Consider the following 22786-nt stretch of genomic DNA (forward strand, 5'->3'; position numbering starts at 1 on the left):
CTGTAAGTTATAGTAAAATCATTTCCTTGTCTAGTGTCATAGGAATGAATATCATTTATTAATGTTAATGTTTGAAGATTATCTTTAACATACAAAATTAACTCTAGAATATATAAATTTATTACAGTCATGATTTTGTCTTTCACAAATAATGGTTTATAATGTTCATTAAAAGTTGCATTTGATATAATTATTATGGCCCTTTTTTGAAGCAACAGAACCCTATTTATAAAAGCACTGTTGCCACATAGCAATATTCCATAGGTAAGAGTACTTTGAAAGTAAGCAAAATAAGCATCACGAAACCATTGTGGCTCGTGATTAATGACGAAAAACCACCTCGCTTTAATTATGCAACGAAATAACTTAAACTACGTATTAGAACCTTCTCATGACATAAACGTATAAAAATGACATATTATTAATATTATTTCAATGAAATATAAATTTCCGAGAAAGAATCCAGGTGTATACATTGACCTACATTTTTGTTTTCAAGTCGCTCAATTTTCTACGAAAGAGAAACATTTTACACAAGAATCCTGTCCACCGACACAATACTCGTTATTTTGTAGATAGAAGCCAGATGCCGAGTTTACAAAGAGATATAGCCTATGGTTAACTGGAAGAAAGACGGGAAGCACTGGATCGTACAAGCCATATGGTCGGAACTAAATTAAGGGGTTAGTTATATATTTACAAATACGAGGAAAAGAAACTATTCTTAACGTCGTTACTAAATAGGCTAAAATTGTACTTCCATGTTTGAAATTCCTTGAAGAAGGCTGCACTTTCTAAGCACTGCAAGCAAGTTTAGCTATAGAGGAGTAACGTAATATTATTATGTTTAGGTCCCTCGATAAAATGTTTACAACACTTCATTTATTTTAGCCAATAAAATATTGATTTTAGATATTCATCAACATTATGGGCATTCATGAAAAGGAAGTCTAGAATTAAATTTAATGAAATGTTTAAGCCGTATATTTTTATTCTGAAATTGGCTCACGAATTCCATACTTTTATAATAAGTTTATAACATTTTTACATTAAAAGTCTGAAGACAATAGTTGCATGTAATTTGCTAGATTTGGTTTGTAAATTCACTATGTCAAACTATTTGATCCTGAAATTAGTTTAGGCGTGAAATGACTTTCCTAATATTAAATTAACGTTCATAGACAGAATATCTAGAAATAAATTTAGAGTTATTGTTAGAATTGCTTTAGATTTACGTGCATGTAACAAGAATGCTTTGAGCTCTTTCAGATCATTAATATTTGAGGAGAAAAATTCGCTCCGGCGCCGGGGATCGAAACCGGGTCCTTGGTTCTACGTACCAAGCGCTCTGACCACTGAGCTACGCCGAATTCAATCCACGGCACCGGACCGAATATTCTCATAGCTGCAGTGCATATATTTGTACAGATTACTGTGCACGTAACTGCGGAATCCCGGCCACACAAGTCACTCAGATGAGTGCACTCCTAGTATAATGGCAGTTGACATTGGACATATACGTCAACATATATGCCTAACATGGAGTCAGGCCACAAAGGGAAACATTGAAGGAGGAGGATTCGGTCCGGTGCTGTGGATTGAATTCGGCGTAGCTCAGTGGTCAGAGCGCTTGGTACGTAGAACCAAGGACCCGGGTTCGATCCCCGGCGCCGGAGCGAATTTTTCTCCTCAAATATTAATTGTCAATATTACAGATATTATTCTGTAGGACAAATTAATAAATCTATAATATTCTTTTAAATCAATTTAAAATTGAAGTAATCTGCAGGACATTATTCTTGACCTATAGAATTTGGATATCTGTTTCAGTTAAAATAATAATAATAATAATAACGTTAACAATCCCAAATAGGATTTTATTAAATCTAATATGTTTTAATGTACTGAACGGAAATATTTATTTCTAGAATTAACTTAAATACGACTGAAATTTAATAATAATAATAATAATAATAATAATAATAATAATAATAATAATAATGATAATAATAATAATAATGATAATAGAGTCAATCCCAAATATGACTTTATTAAATCTAATATGGTTTTCAATGTAACTGATAGGAAATATTTATTTATAGAATCGATTTAAATATAACTCAATTTTAGTCATTCTTATACCCGGGTTCTGGTACATCTCAGTTAACTGTCAGTTACTTAACTGCACTGATAACTTTCATGAGTTTCCGAAAAGTTAAATGTAGATTTATTAGATCTTGTAACTAACAGTTGAGGTAACTTCAAGTTCAGTATCTCTTGTTGTCCATAGATGTCTCCACTAGTATTTTGTTAGTGATTTTTTAGTTATTTATAGTAATTTTTATTTGCAGAAGTTTTCAGTACGTAAATAAAACACCAATTTTTTTAACTACACAGATAATATAGTAAATTAATTAATTCCTGTTTATATTATTATTATTTAATATAAGTTATTATAGCTTACGAAACAGTAATGCAGTAGCGCCGCATGTCGGTATTTGTTCGAATCTGTATTAACAGTCAGGTAACTACAGGCCGAGGCACAGTTACCAGTTGAAGCACAGATAACTCTAAATATTACGATAACTGTTGTTTCGGAAACTCGTTTCAAACATATCAGCGCGTTAAATCGTAGATAACTCTGTATGTACAGGTAACTGTCTTTCCAGAAACCGGGCATTATAAATATAATTTTCAATGCCCTTGGATAAATTGTCTAGATATACTTTTTAATTACTCATTCTGAATATCTATTAATTTTACATTTGACGTTCATCGAAAGATTATACAGAATTACATTCAATTTGAAGTTATAATCTTACCTTTCAATTCTACAATTTTAGTGCCGAAGTAATGTAGCCTATGTTCAAAAATATTATTAAACTTGACTCATATTAACATAATATAAGTCAATTTAATTTGTTTCTTAATAATTGAGTGCAAATTGTTTGATGATAGAATTGGTTTATGAATAATATTGATTCAAATATAATGTCAGTTTCATAATAATATCAAGTGTAACATCTAGAAAGAGAATAGGTTGCACAGAAATAAATTCAGTTTAATTTTAAAATAAATGAGTGGGACTACTTGATTTTAAAATTAGTTTATAAGTAATTATCTAATAATACTGGTTCAGGTCTAACGTATACCAACTGATACTGTTAAATCTGTTGCCTATGAACAGAATAGACAGAAATAAAATCAATGTAGTTTTTAAAATTACTGATTGAGTATTTGATTATAAGATTAGTATGAATATTGATTTAATCTTAACAATTTTTAACGTTCATAACTGGAATATATCGAATTTAATTTTGTTTAGGTTTAAACTATAATAATTTCTACATCATGAAATTATTTTAGTATGATGTATTTTTAATAAGATAACCTTACGTTCTGAATTGAAATTCAAAAGTAATATCTACAGGAATTTAAAAGCATTCAATAGAAATTAATTATGAATTACAGGAGTTACTGAGAAGTTTCGGATATTAACAATATTACAGATAACGTTCTTGTAAATGTAATTTAATACTTAAAATTAAATTCAGTACAAGTTTTAATATCACTAGTTGGAAGCGACTTCTGAATTCTATAATTGGATTAGATATAATGCAGATTTCATAACGAAGTAAAATGTATCTCAAATTAAATGAATTTTAATGTTTAAAATCAATATTAATATTACTTCATATTCCATATCTGTTCGAATTTTATTATAAAAGGCTTTATTAAATTCGTATGTAATACAAACATTTGTATACGAACATTTTTCTCCTCTGTCAATAGTTAAGATTTTATGTATATCATCCCCAAACATTAACCCATCGGGTTCAGGCGTGAGGTAGATAAAATGTCCTACAACAAAATTTCTGTAGATTTAGTTTTTTGTTACAAGAATACTAATAATGTATAATACTGAAGAAATTTTAGTTTAATTTTAGAAAACAAAACGTCCTTTAAAATAAGATTTGAATACCTTTTTGACATTAATGTAATGTTGTGAAATGGAATAAAATTAGCCTAAAAGATATTCATGTTAATTTTATTACAAGAATTTAATCTAATAAATTCATACAAGGAATGTTTTTCATTAGTGAGAATTCTGATTTGAAGTTTTATGAACCCAGATTCTGAAAATAAATACGTTTGCGGTATATTTAAATTAAAATACCTTTCGTTTCAGATGTTGAATAAAATATTGTTTACAAAAGAGGTATCACTTTTTTCTGTATTTTTACAGCGCTTACATTTTTTATATTTATTTTGGTATTTTTTAATTATCAGCTCCAAACATTTTTACTGTATGAGAGGAAAAAGTTAATAAAATATTCTATAACGCTTGTACCGTATACATCCAGGAACATAACCATTCCATTACATACACAAATAAATCTTCCTACAGTATATAATATCAATTTTAAATACAGAAATAGGCCTACTTTTCTAAATCCACCACATTCAACATTAGATGTTTCACAAATCAGAATTTCCAGTGCGAAAACAATGCTTTTTATTATTGTTAACAATTTAATGTGTATCTGGAAATGAGGATTAGGGCGCATAAAGTAAATTTTTGAAATTGACTTATTTAATGATCTTTAGTCATGGTCCTTTACTTCAAAAACGTTTTTCTTTTGTGTACAATCTTCTTCTGATTTTTTATTTATAATCTCAAATATTTTACAGGAAGAAGAAACATAAGAGAATTACAGTTTAAATTAGAATATAATGCCTCAATAAATATAACCAAAAAATACATTACTTTATTTAAAAATAAACTTTACTCTTTTACAAGGATTCATGAGAATATCAAATTTTATTTAAAAATGAGAATTCTGTCACGGCGTTTAATGAATTTAGATTTTTACGGTAGAAACAGTAATTTAAAATTTAGATTTATTATAACACAATTAAAAATAACTAACATAGTTTAAATTAATATCATTTCTAAACAACTTGAGCAATAAAGATTAACTAAGCTGTTATAGAATGTAAAATAATTTGCTTTGATTGTTATGATGCAACTTACTTTGAAAAATGAACAGAAATTTGTTAGCCATTTGGCTTGTTTATTACATTTTTGAAGTTTGAGAAAATGGTTTCAAATCTTGACACAAGAATTATAATAATTTGTACACATTTCTGTATATTGGACACTTTGACTTATGGTCTTATTCGCTTGGCAATTTTAGTTATAGACATTTTTGTAGTGGACTTTCTATATACTGAATACTATGCTATGGACGAATTGACCTGGAATGCTAATTACAATTAATAATTACTAATTTGTTCTACATTTTATTGTTTTATTCTTCACCGATTATAATTAATAACTACTAAATGGTTCTAAATTGTTTAATAATTTTAATTAATTAAATTAAATTAAATTAATAACTAATAAATGGTTCTACATTTTCTTCGTTTATTTTTCACTAATTATAATTAATAACTACTAAATGGCTCTACATTTTCTTCTTTTATTTATCACTAATTATAATTAATAACTACTAAATGGTTCTACATTTTCTTTTTTTATTTCTCACTAATTATAATTAATAACTACTAAGTGGTTCTACATTTTCTTCTTTTATTTCTCACTAATTATAATTAATAACTACTAAATGGTTCTACATTTTCTTCTTTTATTTCTCACTAATTATAATTAATAACTACTAAATGGTTCTACATTTTCTTCTTTTATTTCTCACTAATTATAATTAATAACTACTAAATGGTTCTACATTTTCTTCTTCATTTTTCACTAATTATAATTAATAACTACTAAATGGTTCTACATTTTCTTCTTTTATTTCTCACTAATTATAATTAATAACTACTAAATGCTTCTACATTTTCTTCGTTTATTTTTCACTAATTATAATTAATAACTACTAAATGGTTCTACATTTTCTTCGTTCATTTTTCACTAATTATAATTAATAACTACTAAATGGTTCTACATTTTCTTCTTTTATTTCTCACTAATTATAATTAATAACTACTAAATGGTTCTACATTTTCTTCTTTTATTTCTCACTAATTATAATTAATAACTAATAAATGGTTCTAAAGTCCGGCGTCGTGGTCCAAGACATCCTGCCTAGGACTCGCGTTACGGAATCCGCGCTGGTTCGAGTCCTCATGGGGGAAGAAATTTTCTCATGAAATTTCGGCGAGTGTATGCGACCGGTGCCCACCCAGCATCGTGATGCACTTGGGGAGCTACAATAGGTAGCAAAAACCGGTTTCGCAAAACAGCTATAACTGCTGGGGGATCATCGTGCTAACCACACGACACCTTCATTCTGGTTGGATGATCGTCCACTTCTATTTCGGCATGTGAACGTGAGGCCAGCAGCCGGCTGTCAGTCTTGGTCCTTCATGGGCTGTAGCGCCACGGATTTAAATGGTTCTAAAATTGTTTACTACATTTTGTTTTTCATTATCTACTAATAAAATTGTAATGCATAACTACTAAACCGTCCTATATTTTGTCCTTTCATTCTTCACTAATTATAATTAATAACTACTAAATGGTTCTAAAATTTTTTACTACATTCTCTTTTTTATCCTTAACTAAATATTAAATTGTTCTAAAATTGTTTACTACATTTTGTTTTTCATTATCTACTAATAAAATTGTAATGCATAACTACTAAACCGTCCTATATTTTGTCCTTTCATTCTTCACTAATTATAATTAATAACTACTAAATGGTTCTAAATTTTTTTACTACATTCTCTTTTTTATCCTTAACTAAATATTAAATTGTTCTAAAATTGTTTACTACATTTTGTTTTTCATTATCTACTAATAAAATTGTAATGCATAACTACTAAACCGTCCTATATTTTGTCCTTTAATTCTTCACTAATTATAATTAATAACTACTAAATGGTTCTAAAATTTTTTACTACATTCTCTTTTTTATCCTTAACTAAATATTAAATTGTTCTAAAATTGTTTACTACATTTTGTTTCTTATTATTAACTAATCAAATTACAATTAATGGCTACTAAATGGTTCTACATTGTGTTATTTTATTCTCAACTAATTATAATTAATCTATACTAATAATAAATCTATAGCCGACATTTTTCTGGTAATTTTCGATTTTCCAAAAGTAATTGGTCCTAACATATATAATTAATCACCCTGAAACCGAAAATCGCTTTTTTGACATTTTTGTCTGTCTGTCTGTCTGTCTGTCTGTCTATCTGTCTGTTACCTTTTCACGCGATAATGGCTGAAAGGATTTCGATGAAAATTGGAATATAAATTAAGTTCGTTGTAACTTAGATTTTAGGCTATATGGCATTCAAAATACATTATTTAAAAGGGGGATTATAAGGGGGCCTGAATTAAATAAATCGAAATATCTCGCTTATTATTGATTTTTATGAAAAATGCGATATAACAAAAGTTTCTTTAAAACTAATTTTCGATCAGTTTTATTCCTTGAAAAATTTTGATAGGACTGATATTTAATGAGATAAACGAGTTTTAAAATTAAAATAACTGCCATCTAAGGCCGTGTAATGAATTAAAAAACAAATGACTTCGTGTATAAGGGGCCTTGGACAGCAACAATCGAAAGCTATGAAAGATAGCCTACAGATAATGTTTCTGTGTTTATATGGAGTAATATCGGAAGCTAAATTAACCGATTTGTATAATTAATTATTTATTCACCATTGGAAAGTGTAGTTTCTCTAGATGGACATAATGCTATAATGTTGTTACAGTAACTTCTGAGTGAATCGAGGACAGGTAAGATTAAAATAGCTTCTTATGCACAGAAAACTTGATAGGCATTCGGTTCCTGCATTTCCTAAAATAATTTTTATGACCAAATAAGTGGTCTCTGGATCAAAATGATCGCATTTTAATTATGCAAATACAATTTAAATTAAGTAACATAATAAACGATTTATCCTTATATCAAACACGAATGTTCCCTGGATCAAATGTCCTATTTTAATTATGTAATTACTTTATATTTATTTCTAACGGGTGCAGCGGAGCGCACGGGTACGGCTAGTAACTACTAAATGTTTATAAAATGTTTACTACATTTTGTTGTTTATTCTTCACTAATAATTATAATAACTATTAAATGGGTCTAATTTTTTTAATACTTTTGTTTCTTATTATTAACTAATAAAATTATAATGAATGACTACTAAATGGTTCTAAATTTTTTTACTACATCTTGTTTCTTATTTAACTAATATAACTATAATTAATAAGTACTAAATGGTTCCACATTTTGTGTCTACTACATTTTATTACTTTATTCTATAATAATTATAATTTATATTTAATAAACGGTTCTAATTTCTGTCTTTACTATATTTTGTTTTGTTTGAAGACAAATTAATTTATTTTTTTATTCCTCGTAAATGTTTGCATCTACTGAACATTGATCCACTATAAGGTTTATACTAACGAGATAACGAATGACCTGTAAGTTTATTTTCATTTGAACAAATTATTACCATTATTATTAAAAACATCTTGGTTCAAATTTTTACGAAGTTTTAGTTTTGTCTTTAGGTATTTTAATTTCAGTTTTGAAATCCTAACTTTTTCAAACCACAAGAAAAACAGTTATTTTAAAAATTGAACATTAATATACCTCAAAAAATAAATATAAGTGATATAGTATATTTTGTATTACATTAATAAATAATTTTAGTCGTTTATTGTAATTGAAAAATACTAGATTTCATTTTAAATCTACCACAAGTTTACCTTGATGTTCCATAAACGAAATCTCCAGTATTTAAAACAATATTTACAAACTGCGTTAAACTTAAGATTCTTACTATTGAGGAAAGCTTATTGAAGACATGTTCTAAAAGCGCAGCAATAAATATTATACGATCTTATACATTATTGGCCAATACGTTTGTAAGCGTAAAGCGTTTTCTTTTGTAGTCTTCTAATATTAAATCTGAAGTCCACACTTTTATCTTCACATAGATATACCATGAGGTACATTCTCTGGGTACGCCTTAATATCCAATGTATAGAAACAGACCAATAAATAAAAACAAAAAAAAAAAAAGGAAAACATGTTGTGGTTTGCGTTATTTTTGTTTTTAGAAACATTTCAATAACATTCCATAAATATGCTAACGTAACATTTTATCGGAATGTAAACTAACGTTGAAAATAACAAAGATAATAGAATCCCCGCAGTTTGTTTCTACTCCAGAGTACTTTGTTTTTGTTTGACCACGAACTGTAAAGTTCTGCTTCACACAATTAATCAAGTCCTCGCGATCGCATAGAACTTCCAACGCTACAGAGTTTGTCCTGCGCAATAAACCTGCTCGTCATTACCAGAGTAAAGAATGGAATGTACAAAGAGCCACTCAAATAAAATGGGGCTAGATTATAGATTACGTGTCGAAATGTTTCACTAGGTTATGGACTTCAATACGGACATATAAAATAAAACCACAGTCTAGTATATACAGTCGCGAAGCTCAATACGTAGTAAATATGCAAACATTAGATAGTTGCTCACCACTAGGATCGCTAATATCGCCTCATTACAGGCAATGCAAAATGAAACAGTCACAGTCTATTGTTTCTAGCACCCTCAAAACTCAAGCTTCGTGACTGTATATAGCAGACTGTGATAAAACCTTAAACTTCATTATTTGAAATTTATATTCATACTTCTCCACGTATTGAATGGATTTGTATACAAATACCATAAACTAACTGTGCAGTAAATATCGCTTGAACTGCGAAGACAATCTAGCAATTAAATTTTCCATCCAGACTATTATTTGAGCACTGTAACTTGGTTCCGCATGCTGTTAACGTAAACGTTCGAAATATCAGATACGCAATCATCGACGGAATCTAAATTAGGTGATTTAGCATTGCAGCGATCCATTTTACTTATGGAAAGTGACTAATTCTATACTGAAAACAAAATAGTTTACACAAAGTGTACCAAAATATTTCGCAGATGTGTTGAAATATATCATAAAACAAATCAGGTAAGTAAATTTTATAGTTGTAATCCCCTGGTAGAGGGACAGAGAAGGCCTAACGGCCTTATCTCTACCAGGTTAAATAAATAAATACTAAATACTAAATTTTACATAGGCTGCCTAATTATATCTTAAAGCTTTGAAGGACCATGAGAAAAGATTTAGAACAGAAAGCCAAATTTCTATATACTCATACCTTCTACATAACTGATGAATTGTTTATGCTTGTAAACTGAATTATTCTACTTGATATGAAATGTACAATTTTGTATAGATTAACTAAAATATGCTTGTAAATTGAATGAATTTGTTTAGGCTACTGTATATCGTACATTTTTGTATAGGCTAGCTTAACTGATGAATTGTATATGTTGTAAATTGAATAGCAGTCTACAGTTCAACTGATGAATTGTTTATGCCTGTAAATTGAATTAATCTACTAGATATGAATTGTAAAATTTTATATGGCTCAACTAAATTATGCTTCTAAATTTAAATGTAGGCCTATTTATTTTTGCTAATAATTGTAACATAAAATAGAGTCTATAGTTCAACTGATGAATTGTTTATGCTTGTAAATTGAATTAATTTGTTTACTATGTTGTATATTTTTGTATAGCTTAACTGATGAATTGTATATGCTGTAAATTGAACAGTAGTTGAGGAATTGTTTATGCTTGTATATTGCATTAATCCACTAGATATGAATTGTACAATTTTATATGGCTCAACTAAATTATGCTTGTAAATGTAAATGTATTTATTTTTGTTCATAACTGTAACATAAAATATAGTCTATAGTTCAACTGATGAATTGTTTATGCATGTAAATTGAATTAATTTGTTTACTATATTGTATATTTTTGTATAGCTTAAATAATGAAGTGTATATGTGTAAATTGAATAGCAGTCTGTATAGTTCAACTGATGAATTGTTTATGCTTGTAAATTGAATTAATTTGTTTACTATGTATCGTATATTTTTGTATAGCTTAAGACGAATTATTGTATATGCTGTAAATTGAATAGTAGTCTATAGTTCAACTGATGAATTGTTTATGCTTGTAAATTCAATTAATATACCAGATATTAATTGTACAATTTTATATGACTCAACTAAATTATGCTTGTAAATGTAAATGTATTTATTTTTGTTCATAATTGTAACATAAAATATAGTCTATTGTTCAACTGATGAATTGTTTATGCCTGTAAATTGAATTAATCTACTAGATATGAATTGTAAAATTTTATATGGCTCAACTAAATTATGCTTCTAAATGTAAATGTAGGCCTATTTATTTTTGCTAATAATTGTAACATAAAATATAGTCTATAGTTCAACTGATGAATTGTTTATGCTTGTAAATTGAATTAATTTGTTTACTATGTATTGTATATTTTTGTATAGCGTCGGTCTTGGTAGCACAATCGATATTGCAATGACCTTCTGTGCTCGAAGTTGCGGGTTCGATCCCGGCTCAAGTCGATGGCATTTAAGTGTCTTAAATGTGATAGTCTCGTCAGTAGATTTATTGGCATGTAAAAACTCCTGCGGGACAAAATTTCGGCACACCGGCGACGCTGATATAACCTCGACAGTTGCGAGCGTCGTTAAATAAACCATAATTTTATTTGTTTGTATAGCTTGCCTGATGAATTGTATATGCTGTAAATTGAACAGTAATCTGTATTTCTCAACTGATTGAGTTGTTTATACTTTTAAAATGAATTAACTTACTTGCTATGTATTATATTTCATACCTTAACTGGTGAATAATTGTTTAGGTTTGTAAACTGAAACATCTGATTGCTATGTACTGTATATTTTTTTAGAGCCACCAACGTAGCTCAGTCGGCAGACTCGCTGGCTTGCTGATCCGAAGCTGTGCCCGGGCTTGGGTTGGATCCCCGTTTGGTCTGATTGCATGGTTGTTTTTTTTTCCGAAGTTTTCCCCAACCATAAGTTAAATGCCAGGTAATCTATGGCGAATACTTGGCCTCATCTTACTTCATCTCGCCAAAAATTATAATCTTGTAAAATTTTGACTTGTTCCACAGCTTAAAGCTTCAATGCAAATATAAGATCTATAGAATACAATAAATGAATTGAAAAGAAAAAAAATACAAGAAATGTTACTATTCAGAATCTTTTACTAACTAACCACAATATTTTGCAAAGGTCTCATAAATTTTAACTAAAGTGTGAAATAAATTTAACGTACTATTATTTTGAATGATAGCAATATAGGATATTGTAATCTCAAGAAAATGTAAAAAAAAATGATGGTAATTAAAGGACAATTGAAAGGCTCAGAGCCAAAGGCGACTAACCCACAATTATTACAAAATGAGTAAATAAGAGTTGATATTAAGAGGATCCTAACAAAAATGATTGGTTTCACAATTTATTTTAATTGGTCTACATTGAATAAATACAAAAAATATATCATGAATCTATAACAACAATTGTATAGTTTTGAAAAATGGCTTAATAATGAACAATACTACAAAATTATGGGTTGGTCGCCTCTGGCTCTGAGCCCTTCAATTAATAACTTTCTTTCTCAACTAGTTATCGTATTTATCATCAGCCTTAAAGATATTAATTTCGTAACAAATATCGAAAAAACACTTACGCGGCTGTTATAAAATTAAAAGCTTGCTAAAGACACGACGTAAAATAGTACAGACCTAGTCTAAATAATTTCTAAAATAAAAAGTAATCGATTACTACCAACAGTTACGTCTGCTTTGGTGCAAAAAAATCAATTAAATTAATTTGAACATAGAAAATGGCACATACAACTGAAATGCTTGGCCAAACATTATCTAATATATTTTGAATTTACGGAAGTTCAACATTTGTCTACTGGAAAATATTCGTAAGTCTATGAGTGGAGTAGATTATTGCAAGAAATACCTTGATATTTCACAGATTTCCTCTTCACATGTAATGCCATTTGGGTACAGATATCACCAGACACCACCAAAGATGCTGGTTACTTACAACGGTAGAATAACATGACGGTACTATTTCTGTCTTCCGCAGTTGAGGCAGCAAACGATTATGTTAAGAGAAGCAATGGAAAATTACTCGAACGCATTACATCTAGATTTTAGATACAGTGTCTATCATTGTTATTCGTACATGTCTAATTTAAATGAATAACACAACATTTTGTACAAAATAATTGAAGTTATACACTAATACTAAGTATACTATGTTTAAAATCATTTCTTAAAACGTTAATTTACAATCAATTTTTATTGCAATCCCTAAGTAACAAAATTATTAATACATAAATTACTTTGAAAATAAAATTGTTTTCCATTTATATTCGTACACTTGAGTAATGTTGACATATTCGGGGGTCCGTGCCTTAATTGTAACAGCGAGTGCAACGGAAACAGTGCATTACTCCGTGCTGAAGAGTTTGTTTTGCGTCAGCAGTCAGTTCTGTTCAAAATGGGCAAGTCGAAGGATTAAGTACCGAGCTAAAGGGGGCGATAGTTAGACTGGCTCTTAAAGATTATTCTTCAAGGAAAATAGGCAATATAGTAAATAAAAGCCATTCCACGGTACAATACATGGTTAATAAATTGAAATACCGTGGATCTACTGCAAATCGAAAGCGGAAACCAGAAGAAAAATACTAAATGAGAGGGAAGAACGTTTTATCATGAGAGAAATAAAATCAAATCCACTATTAAGTGTGCCCAAAATACGTCCTCTCATGACAAAAACCACAAGGAAGACTGTTAGTGAATCAAGGGTGCGGCGTGTCCTATATGAACATGAATTTTATGATAGAAGGATAAGAAAGAGGCCCTTCGCAAGTAGGAAAAATCGAGTTTCAAGAATTAAATTTGCTAAAGCCCATGCAAATAAGGAGCAAGAATTTTGGGACAATGTTGATCGAATGAGACCAAAATTATTCTTTTCTGATCCGGTGGTGCCCATAGAGATTGGAGAAAGAAGAATGAGCCCGACAAAGCGGTTAACACTCTTCCCAATGTGAAACATGGGGGTAACTGCGTAATGATTTGGGGCTGTATGTCCTGGAAAAGCGTGGGGTAAAGGCTGGTTCACAATAACCCGGGAACGGAAACGAGAACGAGAACGGAAATAATCTTAAAATAAATGTATTTAAATATGAGCATTCACAATAATTAATTGTGAATGCTACCATTTAAATACAGTTATTTTAACATTATTTCCGTTCTCGTTCTCGTTTTCGTTCCCGGCTTATTGTGAACCAGCCTTAACATCGACGTCATTCATGGAATTATGAACAAAATAGTCTATAACGACATCTTGAAAAATAATGTCAAGTAAAGTGCAGTAAAAATGGGTTTGCCGTCTATCTACTTTTTCCAACAAGACAATGACAGCAAATACACGGCCGATATGAAAAACACTGGTTGATATGGAACGTACCGAAGCAACTCCATACTACAGGGACATAATTTTATTTTTACTAACATTTTTAATATTAACCTGTCCATACCTTTAGAGAACCGGAAACACCGCTTGCTCCCCCCTCCAAGACCGGAGTTCGATGATACTGGCGTAAAACACAAATCACTCTACTAGGTATAGGCAGGAAGAAAAGTAGTTCATCCATTTACGTAAACTAGGAAATATCGCGATTTTGAGTTTGATCATTTTCATTAGGTTTTTCTTTAATCAAAGTACAGTACTGTATTAAGAATAAGTGTTTTTACTCACAAACTGAGTTATCCATGCGAACGTATTCATTATGCAGTGTATATTATACTGTCTACAGCACATTAGTGTACAATATAGAGAAAGAAGTTAAATTGAAAAATAATCATAATATGAATATTTAAACACAATTTTGAAAATGGTGCTCGTTCATTTCGATACAGGCTTCAGTTCTTTTGTGCATATTATCGCACTATAGACTATTGCATCTAATTCCAATTGCCAGTTTCGTCCTTCGTACTAGTAACTCATGTTGAAATAATTCTGTACCTACTCTACGTACTGTAAATTCAATCTTCACTTCTGCCCGACGCGAAAATATAAAATTACTCAGACATGCTATCTACTGTCCGTCCAAGTGGTTATGCCGCAGGATTGTAGAAAGGGAGGAAATCACGTGACAGTTAATTACTTAACGAGGCCCTTTTATTTAAGTTAAATTAAACAACTGTATAAAATTACGTAAACTTCCAATTCCTAAGAGAAATTAATGTTTTCTGAAAAGAGCTAAGACAGCCCAGCTATTACAGAGGCGCGAGCAGAAGCAGGTGGGGGAAATCGGGATGCGACGTAGGCAAACGGACAGTACCTGTGCGAAAATATGATTCAATATTGAAAGCTCTTTCGTCCCTGGAAAACGCGAACATATTTCTGGAACGTACTATACTCAGTAACTCAGTACTGCTTACTATCTGCGGTCTTGGTTCTGTGTGGAGTTGGAACTTCCTTAGTAAAAGGGGTGGGAGTGAAGTACATTCAAAAACTCAGGTACAATAAAAATTGAAGTAAAAATAAAATGATGTCCCTGTACTTCTCAATCACCGATTTGAATCCCATCGTGCGTTTATGATCCAGACTTAAGGAAAATGTACATAAAAATGCAATTTCTCCCAAAGAAGACCCAAAACTGTTGTGCTGACGTAACGGCGAACGTTTACTCCGCAGAAATGTGAAACGTTGGTAAATTCCATGCAGAGATGGTGCCAGGCAGTGAACAAAGCCAGCCGATATCCAACACGTAATTATAGCACGTAATTGTTTATGGTATTTATGTATAGTTATTTAATTTTGTTACTAAGTGTACGGATACAAATGACACGTGAAGAAATTGTATAGTTTGTTAAATTTTGTTTATTTACATGTTTATGATATACTAGCCGTACCCGTGCGCGCCGCTGCAACCGTTAGAAATAAATATAAAGTAATTACGTAATTAAAATAGGACGTTTGATCCAGCGAACATTCGTGTTTGATAGAAGGATAAATCGTTTAATATGTTACTTAATTTAAATTGCATCCAAATAATTAAAATGCGATCATTTTGGTCCAGAGACACTCATTTGGTGCAATGACAATTCCTTTAACCTGTTTCTTAATTTTTATTACATGCAACCATAGTTTAATGAAGATTGACGTCATTTAGATTTAATGTGTATATTTTATTTTACTTGTTATAGGTTTCCATTGAATTACGGTAATAACTTAATTTTAACCCTTCTTTTCTACGTATTCAGTAAATGGCGCTTGGCCCACTATGGTTGTGAACCCTTCAAATAACTTAAATTATATTATATAATATTACATATTATATTATATTACATTACATTATATATTATATTATATTACTTTATATTATATTATATTATATCAGAAGTTACTGTAGTAACATTATAGCATTATGTCCATCTAGAGAAACTACACTTGCCAATGGTGAAATAATAATTAATTATACAAATCGGTTAATTTAGCTTCCGATATTCCTTCATACGAACACAGAAACATTCTCTGTAGGCTATCTTTCATAGCTTTCGATTGTTGCTGTCCAAGGCCCCTTATAGACGAAGTCATTTGTTTTTTAATTCATTACACGGCCTTAGATGGCAGTTATTTTAATTTTAAAATTCATTTATCTCATTAAATATCAGTCCTATCAAAATTTTTCAAGGAATAAAACTTATCGGAAATTAGTTTTAAAGAAACTTTTGTTATGTAACATTTTTCACAAGAATCAATAATAAGCGAGATATTTCGATTTATTTAATTCAGGATCCCTTATAACCCCCCTTTTAAATAATGTATTTTGAATGCCATATAGCCTAAAATCTAAGTTACAACGAACTTAATTTATATTCCAATTTTCATATAAATCCGTTCAGCCATTATCGCGTGAAAAGGTAACAAACATACAGACAGACAGACAAAAATTTCAAAAAAGCGATTTTCGGTTTCAGGGTGGTTAATTATATATGTTAGGACCAATTATTTTTTGGAAAATCGAAAATTACCGGAAAAATTTCGGCTACAGATTTATTATTAATATAGATATGGAGGTTATTTTTTGTTTTATTTTTAAACATAATGCTCCTGAACAGAATCTTCAAAGAGAAACGTAATACCTTCATTTCATATGTCCTTTATAACCAAAGTTGTTACATATTTTCACCTGTACGAATAAGACTGATGGACATTGTAAAACGTCAAACGGGTACTATATTATAGACACAAACTGTAAAACTTCAACTACCACGCTGGAAACAGCACTCTAAAGGTTTGTATACAAACACTGCAGATTAATTATGGTAAAATAGCATTTTTCATGTATGCAACAAGACTTCATCGATTTAACAATATGTCAAAATAGTAATTCGTGTGGTGTAACCTATATTGAATATACAGACAGCATAATGAGTGGGTATTTCCAGAGAAGGGAAAGAGTTCAGACTTGAAGCACCAAATCAAATCTCAAACTAGACTAAATAAACAGCGATTCCCCTCGCGCTGTATGTAGGACTTGTATACAAACACCAGGATTCAGCAGTGACGCAATATCAGAATGCAATAAAAAGTTGACCTATTTGACTGAGTTTTAAAACTGTAACTTGAGTAGAAATTCTACATTTCATAGTCGAAAAATTATCAGTATTTAGAGAAAGGAACAGGTTTAGGCCTACAATTGAATCACATAATCTAATCTCGAACAAGACTAAATAGTGATTCCCTTACAAGAAATAGGCCTATAACTTGTATGCAAATACAAACTAGTCAGTTGTGGTACAATATCACTTATATTTCGAGGAGAAATGACCAATTTTGAGAGTATTTCAAAATAATTATAATTGGAACACTATTTATAGATTATTCTGAAGATAAATTAAATATTATTTAAATAGAAAAGAGTGGGTTTAGAATTTAATCACACAGTAGAATCTCGGATAAGTCCAAATAGTGATTCCTCCATATGAAATACGTCTTGTATACATTATAATTCATATATGTTTATATTAATTTTCTGTCAACAAATTTATGTAAACATTTAATATTGTAAAATTCATGTAGGAGAGTATACTGAGTCCTTCTGGGCTACCTCCAATGGGAGGCAGTTAAAAAAAATGCAACCTAACAACTGTACGACAGTATCACGTTGCGACAATAGCGAACCAATTTGATAGTACTTAAACATTATATTTGGAACATTATTTCTAGATTACTCTGAAAGAAAATATGTATGTCTAGAAGAAACTAGTTTGGAATAAAATGACACGATCTACTTTCGAACAAGACTAGTGATTCCCCCACACGAAATACGAGCTGTATACAAACATATACAAATCAGCTGGGAGACAATTTTACTTATATTGCAAGACCAGTTTATCGTTTTCACAGTAGCTACTTCCATATTATAATCGGAGTATTGTTCCTGGATTACTCTCAAGGAAAATAAGTGATTATTTCAGACGAAACGAGTTTGGAATTGAATCATACAATCGAATCTTGAACAAGAATAAACAGTAATTTCTCCGTCTCCGTAGGAATTACAACTTGTGTATAAATAGGCCTACTCATAAATCAGCTGTAGGACAATATTACGTATTTAAAATTACGAGAACAGTTGACCAATTTGAAAGTAAACTACTTTAAAACTCTAATTGGAACACTGCTTCTAAATTACTCTGAAGGAAATAGTGATTCCATCACACGAAATACGACTAATCAGCTGCGATATATCATCACTTACATTGTGAGAGTAGTTCACCAAATTTAACAGAACCGGTACGTCAAAATTGTAATTGGACCACTATTACTAGACGACTCTGAAAAAATATGAGTGAATATTTCGAGAGAAAACAATATGTTTGGGAATGAACTAGACGATAGAATCTTCAACAAGACTAAATAGTGATTCCATCACGCGAAATAAGTGTTGGATAGAAATACAAACTAAACAGTTAAGATACAGCGGCACTTACAATCGCAATAGTAGTTCACGAAATTTGAACGAACGACACTTAAAAATTACAAGATCGTTTTTGCAAAACTTGCTAACAGAAAAAGAAACTAAACTTTACAGGAGAGACAAAAAACTGAATAGAGACAACTAGGTTATAGGTGCAACGATCACACTTTGACACACTATAATAAAGAGAAATAATTCAATTTTGCTAATATCCTTTTAACATCGTGTAGAGGCCTGCCTTATGTTAACGAATCCACCAAAATTTCAATTTTGTAAATTTTCCACTTAGCAAGTTTTGCAAAAACGGTTTTGCAACACTATTTCCAGACGACTCTAGAGAAAAGAATAGGTTTGGGAATGAACTACACGACAGAAGCTTCAACAAGACTAAATAGTGATTCCATTACACGAAATGTGTTGAATACAAATAGAAACTAAATAGTTGCGATAAAGCGTCACTTACAATCGCAAGAGTAGTTTACGAAATTTGAAAGAACGGCACTTAAAAATTACAAGACCGTTTTTGCAAAACTTGCTAACAGAAAAAAAAAAAATAAATTTTACAGGAGAGAGAAAAAACTGAATGGAGACAAGTAGGTTATAGGTGCAACGATCACACTTTGACATACTACAATGAAGAGAAATAATTAAATTTTACTAAGGTGCCTTTAACATCGTATAGAGGCGTGCCTTATGTTAACGAATCCACCAAAATCTCAATTTTGTAAATTTTGCAGTTAGCAAGTTTTGCAAACACGGTCTTGCAACACTATTTCCAGACGACTATGAAGAAATATGAGTGATTATTTCTAGAGAAAGGAATAGGTTTGGGAATGAACTACACGACAGAATCTTCAGCAAGACTAAACAGTGATTCCATTACACGAAATGTGTTGAATACAAATAGAAACTAAATAGTTGCGATAAAGCGTCACTTACAATCGCAAGAGTAGTTCACGAAAATTGAAAGAACGGCACTTAAAAATTACAAGACCGTTTTTGCAAAACTTGCTAACAGAAAAAAAAAAAAAAACTAAATTTTACATGAGAGAGAAAAAACTGAATGGAGACAAGTAGGTTATAGGTGCAACGATCACACTTTGGCACACTACAATGAAGAGAAATAATTCAATTTTAGTAATATGCCTTTAACATCGTGTAGAGGCCTGCCTTATGTTAACGAATCCACCAAAATTTCAATTTTGTAAATTTTCCACTTAGCAAGTTTTGCAAAAACGGTCTTGCAACACTATTTCCAGAAAAATGGGTGATTATTTCTAGAGAAAAGAAAATGAAACACACGATTCAACAGCAAATTAGGCAAAACAAAATGATTTCTTCCACACGCAATGCGGCTGTTACACAAATACATATCATGACAGTAGTATTACTCAGAATGGGAGGGCAATATAGCAGTGCTAAAATGTGTAATATGAGCACTGTTTCTGGATTTCATTGCTTGGAAAAGGAGTTATGTCTAGAGGAAGGAGCGGGAGCACCCGGGGGCCACATGTCTGACTCACGTGTTCCGTTGACGTTGCGGCTGACAATCTTGGTGGTGGGCACCGGCGACGTGAGCGGCGGCTGCGTCGCTGCGGGGGGCGCCCCGACGACGACGGGGGGCGGCGGCGGCGCCGAGGACGACGAAGAAGACGACGGTCCGGGCACGACGACAGGAGGCGCCGAGTTCGAGCCCTGGCTACCGTTGGAAGCGGGCGGCGCCGCCTCAGGGGTGGCGGTGGGGGTGTGATGGTTCATGGGGTGCTGGTCCATCACCCCGCACACGCACTGAGCACTGTGTGTATCACCTGGTCCGGCCACGGCAAGGGGCAGAGAGCCTCATCGCACGGTTACGCAACGCTCTGTGGTCCGACCGATTCCGCTGACGGCCGCAACAACACTGCTGCACGCCGCGCCGCCGCTACGGCTCTGGGAGGCAGGGCGCGCAAAAAACAGAGACGGAAAGAGGAAAAACAAAAAACGCGAAAGTAAAAAACGCCTCCCCCCGCCCCGCGGCGGCGCTCGCGTAGCTGGCGAGTGTGGAATGCCGTCTGATTCATGGCGAGGGAGAGGGGACCGGCGGGGAGGGGTGGAGAGTGGGGACACGGCGAGAGAGGGCGAGGATAAAAACTAGACAGAGACGGAGCGCCGGCAAAAACAATATCGCCGCTGCAGGGGCGGGGGGAGACGGACGAGGAAACGAAGAAATATAAAGAAATAAAAAACTAGCAGTGGAATAAAAAAAGAGGAGCGGAGCTGCCGTCTGGCGGCGGGAGCCCCGTACTGCGCCCCCCCGCGAGGTGAGACCTGCACCTCAGTGCGCTCGCCGGGCGCCACTGCGGGTCCGGGCGGACACCAGCAGCCGCCGCGGCCCTTCGGCCACCTCCGGCGCTCTTCGAGCAGCGTCTCAAGACGGTCAACAAAATTCGGTCGGCACACAGCGGGCCGCGGGACGCGTGCGACAAGCGATACCTCACCTCCCTATTTTGACAAAACAGGGTTAAACGAGCGTTGAGCGACTTCCGCCGATTTTGGAATAGACACCGACGCGGTTAGGTTAGATTAGGTTATATATATTATTTTAATGTACCGAAGTACATATGATATTTCCATGCAGATATTCTGCGCCGGAGAGAATTTTTCTCCGTTCCATTACTCTTTCATCGTATGATGACGCAGAATATCTGCATGGAAATATCATATGTACTTCGGTACATTAAAATAATATATATGATATGCGTAAATCACTTCGTGATTTAAGACGGCGCTTATTCCGTCGGATCCCGGCCAAATAGTCACTCATATCGAGTGCACCTCAGCACATGTGTGGACTTCGGTCCTGCGTTCATAGACATCTATGACGTAGTGCAGAGGGCGGCCACTAGAGGGAACCCAAGAGTTGGAGCTTAATCTGAGACGATTCTAACCGGCGTCGGAGTTGTATCCGGTGTGGCTTAGTGGATAAAGCATCTGCACGTAGAGCTGAAAACCCGGGTTCAAATCCCGGCGCCGGAGAGAATTTTTCTCCGTTCCATTACTCTTTCATCGTAGATTAGGTTAGGTTAGGTTATTGTATTGTATCACAGTTTACTATATACAGTCACGAAGCTCGAGTTTTGAGGGTGCTAGAAACAATAGACTGTGACGGTACTATTTTGCATTGCCTGTAATGAGGCGATATTAGCGATCCTAGTGGTGAGCAACTACCTAATGTTTGCATATTTACTACCTATTGAGCTTCGCGACTGTATATACTAGACTGTGATTGTATTGTATTGTATTATATTTATTAACATTCCATGGTATTCATACATGCTTAAAGCTGGAATATGGAACAAGTCAAAAAACTTAATCTATAATAATAATAATAATAATAATAATAATAATAATAATAATAATAATAATAATAATAATAATCCGTAGCGCTACAGCCCGTGAAGGGCCTGGACCGACCAGCCGGCTGCTGGCCTCACGGCCAAATGCTCAAGCAGAGGTGGACGATCATCCAACCAGAATGGAGGTATCGTGTGGTTGGCACGATGATCCCCCCAGCCGTTATAGCTGGTATTCGCAACCGGATTTCGCTACCTATCGTAGCTCCCCAAGTGCATCACGATGCTGGGTGGGCACCAGTCCCATACACTGGCAGAAATTTCATGAGAAAATTTCTTCCCCTATGAGGACTCGAACCAGCGCGCATTCCGTAACGCAAGTCCTAGGCAGGATGCCATAGACCAAAACTTAATCTATACTAATAATAAATCTGTAGCCGAAATTTTTCTGGTAATTTTCGATTTTCCAA

General features: G+C 32.6%; 1 protein-coding gene across 2 annotated transcripts in view; it reads right to left on the reverse strand.

Annotated features, from left to right (window-relative positions):
* nab (NGFI-A-binding protein homolog) overlaps nucleotides 1–20977 on the reverse strand; it is a 521598-nt gene extending 500621 nt beyond the window's left edge. The window contains exon 1 of one of the 2 annotated variants that reach the window (XM_069832484.1): nucleotides 20508–20977. In XM_069832484.1, coding sequence (XP_069688585.1) covers nucleotides 20508–20757 — 250 coding nt within the window. In that variant the 5' untranslated portion in view covers nucleotides 20758–20977. The remainder of the gene's footprint in view (nucleotides 1–20507) is intronic. The other variant, XM_069832485.1, reaches the window with a different exon arrangement.
* Between the last annotated feature and the right edge of the window lie 1809 nt (nucleotides 20978–22786).

Source organism: Periplaneta americana, chromosome 8 (genome assembly GCF_040183065.1).
Source record: "Periplaneta americana isolate PAMFEO1 chromosome 8, P.americana_PAMFEO1_priV1, whole genome shotgun sequence".
Lineage (NCBI taxonomy): Eukaryota > Metazoa > Arthropoda > Insecta > Blattodea > Blattidae > Periplaneta > Periplaneta americana.